We start from the raw sequence: 7,784 nt of genomic DNA, 5'->3' as shown, positions 1-7,784 counted from the left end.
CCATGGCGACCGAAGCCTAGGCCATCCCCGCCGCCGGTCGCCGCCCCTGGCCCACCTCGCCGCCGCCCCTGGTCCACCTCGCCGCCGCCGCCGCACGCGAGGATTTCGGGTTTACGGGTTGGAATTAGGTGCCCGCCGCCTGTGGATTTCCTAATCCGTATGTTCTAATTTCACCTCGATTGCAAGCTTGTTGCCGCCGTTTTTGTTTGCTCGCGTCGTCTGATTTCGCCGGGGTTTGCTCGGTTCCGATTGGTCGCTATCCAACACCTGATCCCCTGTTGGAATGCTTCTGTACACGCGGTTCGCTGCCGCAAGTCCCACGAATGTGTCACTATTGCTCTCCCCGAGTCAAGTTATTTGACCTAAGCTGTATTGCTTGTGGAAGACGATCTCTGGATGCCGGGACCGCGTTCAGTCCGGTGCTCGGTGATACAGTTTCACCTGTTAATTTCAGTCTATTAATTCAATATATATGCTTACAAGGGGCTGATCTTGGTATTTCTCCGAGTAGGCCAAGTCGATCTGGTTGTTATGCTATTACTCTCAGCAGCCTGTTCGATTTGACTCATTTTAGTACTGCATAGCAATTCAGACCTGACATAAGTTACACTTGACGGGAATATTTTGCACAGTTCTGTCTTCTGTGTTACTGTTCATTTCTAAATTTTGGTCTCAGGCATGGCGTATAGTCTGATATTGTATTTATTTATACATCTGTGGAGCTTAATTTGATCCTAAAAGATGCTTTAACATTGGTGGAACCTTAGCTAATTCTCTTGTTCTCCTGTTTATCAGCTTCAACTTTAGTCAATCTGGTCTATTGTTATCCCAGAAGCCGCAATGACAGAAATTAAGCTGCCGAATATCCAGAAAGTGAGTAACAACAACTTCCTGTGCTAAACTATAGGATGTGCCTCCTGTTTCAGGTTTAGCTGTTCTTTCACAGCAGTATTTAACAACTCATGCATTGTGATGTGTCCAGGCTGCATCAAGTGATTACTGGAGTCTGGCCAGCAGCCAGTATCCATCTGGTAAATTTCCCAAGGTATCAATTGGCATCCCTATTCCAAGGACAGGAAGCAGAGATGCTGCTACCGCCCCTGCATTCGAGAGGAACCCGTCTCAGGGAACTGATGGAAGATCTAGACCCCCGAAAGGTTATAGTGCTTCACTCCGGGTCTCACAAGAAGCTGCAAACCATGGCGGGTCTGCTACAGAGGCACCTGAAGCCGCCCCTGTTAAGGGTTCTCTGTCACAGCCTGATGACCATGCGCATGAGCAAACCGGAACCTTTTCCTTTGGAACAAGAAAAGAGCAAGACAGCCAGCTTGACCAACTGCAAAAGACACCCTTCGTGAGTTCACAAGGGAAGCGCCAAGTGGAATCTGCAGATAAAACCAAACCCAACAGCGAGCTTCTCAGGATGAAGCTCTGGGGGATCCTTGGTACATCACAAACCAAGCAGGCTGTTGCTTCACCAAACCCTGAAGACATTGGGACACCTGACCAACCTGAAAGTTTAACCGCCAATGGACCATCTTCAGGGAACAAGAAGGTTTACACGCCACCTTTTCCTGATAATATCAAGACACCTGATCTGCTGAAATGTCAAACAGCTGCCTATGCAAAGAGTAAACCATCCTCTGATCCAATTGAGTCAGATTCTGATACTCCGCAAGTAGTTGAAATAAGGCCTGTTACTCGCACCTTGGGTCGCAAGAAAGCACCAGAAGCCTCCAGGAAGCAGGATAAGAGCCAGAGTGCAAAGAAACCATTGTCTACTAAATGTTCTGCACCCAAGCAGAAAACACTGGTCAATGTGTTTGTTTTTGATGAGAAATGCACACCCAAAACCGCAGGCAAATCTGCAGTCAGTAACTCTGGATGCTTGAGAAATCTTAGAAGCTCAAATAGGAAGGCTAAAGTAGAGCTTAAGAAGGTCAATTGTTCTAGCATGATTTCTGACAAGATCACACCGGATGGTAGGGAAGGACGGCTATCTTCTAGAAATGTACCATCAGAGAATAAGGGAGAGAAAACCACCTCCTTTTCTTCTTTGTCCCGAACTGGAAAAACTGCTGAGAGCTGTTCTAGAAGCCCTACTCGGGAGAAACGGCTGAATGGAATGGCTAAAGTTGGGCCTCAGAAGATGCAGTCTTCAGAAAAGTTGCTGCCAACGACACTGAATGAAGGTGAAGATAAGCTCTCTTCTCAGAATATTTCATCAAAGAGCAAGGAAAATTATTCTTCATTGCTGCACCGCAAGGAGAATGCTAATTTGAGCAAAGCTTCAGACAGAAGTCCTCAGGCACATAAAGCAGCAGGAAATAATTTGAAGTCGCCACCATCTGGTGCTGCTAGTCCATCACCTGAACCGAAAATGTACCCATGGGACAATGAGGCAAGTCCCCAGATAAATGGTAAAAATGGAGAGAAGTTTGCCGGTCCATTGGCAGACGGATTCAGAGACATGCAAGATGACTTTGTAAGTCCTACTTTTGCAACTAATGTAAATGGCCACCGCCATAGAAGTAAAATGCTACATGATGACACATACAGCCCCAAGTATCCAAAAAGTGTGAACAGGTCAAGATCAAGTTCCTATGCTTCTGATCCATGGTCTGAGCCATCGGTAGGCTTTCCAAATCTATAAATCATTTCCCAGCCATAATAAATTTGTTTTGTCTATACTCATGTAACAGAGTAACTCTATCTGTTTGTCACTCATTCATTTACTGTTGACATTCAGGATCGGATGGATAAAACCGATGAGTTACCTAACAGTGAATCTCCTAATTCCCCAAAAGAAAGAGAGAGCAAAAAACAACCAAATCTTTCACCCATTGCGCCAACTGAAGATGAAATGGCTCAAACTTCTATTCCAAGCTTTGGGAAAGGTCAGAATACTGACTTTGCAACTTTCAGTGCACATTAATACTTTGTACATGCAAATCAATAGTTTTCTAGAGTATGTTTTGTCACTTTCAGATTTAGTGCTACATTTATAGAACCGAAGGTGACAGTGTTAGTTTACAGAGTACTACCCCTTCTGTTCTGCACGAGGATGATACTCTCCTAGAACACATTCTTCTTTATATATTTACACATATAATTGACTTTCTCTATGTATCTTCTAGAACCAGTTAAAACTATTGGCAGAGCTCCTGTCCTTTTCCTGAAAAAAAGTTAAACATTGGGAGTCAGAGCATCCAATAGCAAAGTTTAAAAAAATGCTAGGTGTTAATTGCACATTCTGCCACATGCTTGCGCTTTTTGAACCAAAGCGTAATTATGCAGACATTAAGCACTAGGTGTGTTTTACTATCACCTAGAGCCTAGGCATGTTTATTTTTCTAACTATGTCTGATAGTCCTACTTTTATTGCATCAGCTCTATTTCCACAAATTTTTCATAGCAATCATTAATCAATCACTATCAGTGGCAGAGCATCCAATAGTCCTACTGTGGCTTTAAGGTTAAGGCTCTCCAAAACATGATCCACTCACTCTTTAACTATTGTATGAAGTGCTTGCTCATGACAAGCCATTCAAATGGAATAGAAGCAACATGTGGCATATTCTGTCATGTGCATTCATGCCACTTTAAATGCGTTTCATTTTTTTTGGCTAAGTGCTTTAAGTTTAGTATTTTGACCACTTTAGTTCTGGAAAATTAATAACGTGATCCAAGCTTTTCCCACATGCTGTTGGAGATGTATAAATTACACTATCATATATTTATCCAAAACTTGTTTACCTGTGAAGTGTTACTTATCTATAACTGGTTCTTCGTGTGTAGGATATAAATCTCGCAAATGGCTTTCAGATGTAGACGGCCCTGATAAATCTCCTCCAGAAAATCTGGATAGGAAATCACATCTGAAAGATGGTAAAAGAGGCAAAAAACGGCGCTTACCTTCGCCTATTCCTTTTGCCACTTTAGGTAAAGTTGATTACTCTTCTTGCGTTCAACTAACGGTTGCAGTTCATAACTGATATGTCATTGCTAATTCATTCAGGAACACAAGAAACTATAATGTTAGACAAAGAACCAGTGCAATGCCCAGATGACTACCTAACCAGGTCTGTTTTGTAGATTGTGTAAAGAAATACATATCCAATATTGTTGGTTGATCCAATTTCGTTTCTTGATTGTAACCAGGGCTTTTGATCAGTTACTGCTGGTGCTGGGAAGGTTTCAAACCAAGATCAAGTCTGAAACAAGAAACAAAAGTTCTGAGATACTGGCAGGTACTGGAGAGATAATACGCCAGCACCTTGAGGGAGTTGAGGTGCAGATGCAGGATGATGTGTAAGATCTTTGCCGGTGCTACCAAGAAACAACATCTTATCTGCATATACACACCTAGTTGTATATCTAAGCTTGCTATAGAAGTATCACATATATTAGAGGTGCAGCTATTTTTGACGCATTCAACTGTACTTTCAGGGATAAGCTGGTCAATGCAGGAAAATCTAAAAGAAAGCGACTAGAATCAACATTTGAAGGTACAACCTATATTATGTTACTGCAGAAATTAATTTTGTGGTCTGTTATTGTGAATTATGAGTTTTATGAAGATTAGACCCATTAGTCAGAATCCGTCCAGAAAGCAGTATCTATAAAGATATGATGTACTAATGTTCTGATCCATTGTGCCACTCATACTTCAGCTATTTGGATTATTCAGCTCGAGCAATTTACATAATCTTATACTTCAGTAAGTTATAGAGTATTCATATAGACATATAGAGTTAGTCATGATCCGATTCCTGTATGTTATGTAGGTCCTGCATATCCTAAACTTTTAAAAAACATAATAAGATGAATGTTGAATGCATATAAACGATCCCCAAAAAACTAAGCTTAAATAGGTTGATTTTGTTCTTGAATCACTTTCACCGTCTGAATACTGAAGCATTTAATCAGTGCCATGAAAGATTAATTTGAGAAAATTTAATGTACCATTTCTTTGAATCTTTCTGCAGTTATCCACTATAGTTTGGTTATTTCTTATTTACTAGTCCCTCCGTTCACTATTATAAGATGTTCTAACTCTTTTCTGATTTGGGCGTGTATAGACGCATTTTAGTGTGTTTTTGTTCACTCATCTCAGTCCGTATTTAATCCATATTGAAGTATCCAAAACATCTTTGGAGTATCTTCTACCCTTTGGACTTTTTACTGTGTATGCATATATTTAGGCTTAGAGCCTGTTTGGTTGGTATGCTAACCATGCCACACCACAAGTTTGGTAGGTTTGACAAGGTTAGTCGCCTGTTTGGTTAGCAAGGCACACTTGTCGCAAGATTCCTTTGGGAATCCTTACACTTTACCTTATTTTCTTACATGTCTTCTGTTGTTTCTCTTAATAAACGTTAGTTACTCAAATGATATAACCTGGTCCTATGTCTTCTGGTTTCAGAGCAACAAGAACAGTTAAGGGTTCTTCATGAGAAGTTTAAGGAGGAGGTTAATCAGCAGTTGCTTGGTTGCACGAACTCTCTCAAGGAATTCGAAGCTTATCATGCAGAACTTAAGGGAGTAGCTGATAAGCAAAGTAAGTCTAACTTGAAACCTTATACTTGCGAAATGCAAATGAAATATTTACTTGCTGGGCTATTTATTACAAACTGATACTGCGTGAACTCCCAAAAATGTTGAATCATGTTGTTAACCATTGTCAAAACGGAGCCTTATGAAGTATCACCATTGGAGCAGTTTGATTACAGATTGCAAACTTTATGTCATATAACTGACCCAGGCACATAAGATTCCAACATTGTAAGGTTTGAAGTTTTTTGCTGAATAATGTGGTTAAATCAGATGGTTTTTAATTGAAATAGAATGATTGCCCAATCTCTACATTGGCACATGATTAGAAGAAATAGTCAGCAGTGAAGTAATTATGTTGAGCTCACCGTTATCATTGGTAAGAGGCAAATGGAATGAATCATCATACAGTTACTTGAAGAAATCTGTTTAAATGCTCTGTTTTTCGAACCGTTTGCCACCAGGATTACCACTTAACCATGGTGTTGTTTTACGATTGCACCAACAGAAGCATCACACAAGAAGCTCCTCCAACATGCCGAGAGAACAGTTGATTCTCAGCTCAAGGACGCTGAACTCAAAATCTCGGAGATTCAGAAGGTAAGGGAAACATCATTCCTAAACCCCAGGTACGCTGGTATTGATCAAATGGTAACCCTTTTCCACGGAAATGTTTCGCAGAGAGCCCGGAAGAAGATGAACGGCCTAAAACAGGTACTCAAGGAGGTCATCACCGAAACTGCAGACTGATCAAGCTCACCTGCTCTACACAAACACAAGTAGATACATAGCTAAGGCGAAACGAGTAGGGTACCACATCACAGACAGGTCTACGGCTCCATTTCACAAAGGGTATAGAAGGATGGCGCCAGAACGCATGTAGGGTTCATTTGCTTACAGTTCAGTTTGAACTATGCCTTGTAGGAGCATAGCATCGTTTTACGATCTTTACCACTTTGAGTCAGTGACTCGCTAACTTACCATCCGGGCAAGTTGTCACCAGTGCCTTAAAGCATGACGCATTTCTTCAATGAATCATGTCGTGGCTCGAGTAATGTAACGATCCAGTACAAAATCGCAGATGCTTAAGTTGAATTTGCTGCCACGTGAAAGAAAAAGTGACAGTTAAATCAATTGTACTAATCTGGTGGCATCTTTGATTCCTTTTGCTTGCCAATGCCCCTGTTTCGTTGAGATGAGAAGAAATTAGAGGCAAGGTATGTCTGGCCTGGCTGTACACAAACAGTAGACATCTTTGATCCTTTTTTGCCATTGTTCCATCTTCATGTACGTCTGTACACAAGCTGCCTCGAATCATGAGCATGTCGTCTGCCGGCCGCCGTCCCACGGCGCTCCTGCAGATCGCTCTCTTGGTCGTCGTCGCCGCGGTCATCATCAACAGCTCCGTCTGCCTTGGAGCCGCCGTAGGTCAGTCGACAACACCCGTCCGCGGACCCCATCTCCCCAACACAATGCAAGGATCGGTCGATCGATATGTGTAACTGAACGGCGCGCGGCCTTACTATATGCATGCATGCCTCTTTCTAGTATCTGTACAAGTTACAGTAAAACTATATCGCCTCGTGTACCTACTTCTACGTGCACTCTGAATAAAACTGGTAATCGCTGCATGTCTGTCTGTCTGGAAACTGACGTGAATGCATGGTCAATTTGTATGAAGATGAAATCAAGTTTGGTTCGATGGACAGTGAGTAAATTCAGTTTGCAGTACAGTCACGTGATGAAGAGTGCCTGCACAAACAAAAATCAATTCATGATGCACTTTTTTTTAGAAAACTAGGTAATTGCCCGTGCGTTGCAACGGGGCATAAATATTCTAATGGTTCAGTACAATCATGGCAAATATATACCTTTACAATCCTCATGCACATCTTGCCAAATCATGTCTTGTTCATAAACATTTAGCTAGAAAGCAAATATAAGATGTAATGCATCCTCCGGTCCCATTTTTATATGGATAGAATATGAACGGGCAATGAAACCCCAAGATTGAGTTCTACTCCCTCTACAACAAGATATGTTTTGACACTACAATAATGTCTAAAAATATCTTATATTATGTTACAGAGGGAATAGTTGCTTGTGTTTTTCGAACACCAACACATACGTAATCATATTGTCGTCTACCTCGCTTGGGAGATGAAGTGTATTGTATGTCTAATTTGCAAGTGAAACAACTGTTACCTGCACAGGAGACGTCATATTAAATT

At 41.5% G+C, this 7,784-nt stretch overlaps 1 protein-coding gene across 1 annotated transcript; it reads left to right on the top strand.

The window, feature by feature from the left end:
• Positions 1 to 36: 36 nt before the first annotated feature.
• On the top strand, positions 37 to 6,699 carry LOC119298996 (meiosis-specific protein PAIR3-like). Its single transcript, XM_037576310.1, has 11 exons — positions 37 to 157; positions 796 to 873; positions 983 to 2,632; positions 2,750 to 2,897; positions 3,799 to 3,942; positions 4,019 to 4,082; positions 4,162 to 4,311; positions 4,450 to 4,508; positions 5,426 to 5,560; positions 6,062 to 6,153; positions 6,235 to 6,699. Exons 2-11 carry the CDS (start codon positions 841 to 843, stop codon positions 6,301 to 6,303), a joined length of 2,544 nt encoding a protein of 847 aa, XP_037432207.1. The 5' UTR covers positions 37 to 157; positions 796 to 840; the 3' UTR covers positions 6,304 to 6,699.
• The last annotated feature ends 1,085 nt before the right edge of the window (positions 6,700 to 7,784 follow it).

Source organism: Triticum dicoccoides, chromosome 5A (genome assembly GCF_002162155.2).
Source record: "Triticum dicoccoides isolate Atlit2015 ecotype Zavitan chromosome 5A, WEW_v2.0, whole genome shotgun sequence".
NCBI lineage: Eukaryota > Viridiplantae > Streptophyta > Magnoliopsida > Poales > Poaceae > Triticum > Triticum dicoccoides.
The sequence above is the reverse complement of the archived record's forward strand: the minus strand, read 5'-3'. Positions and strand labels throughout refer to the sequence as shown.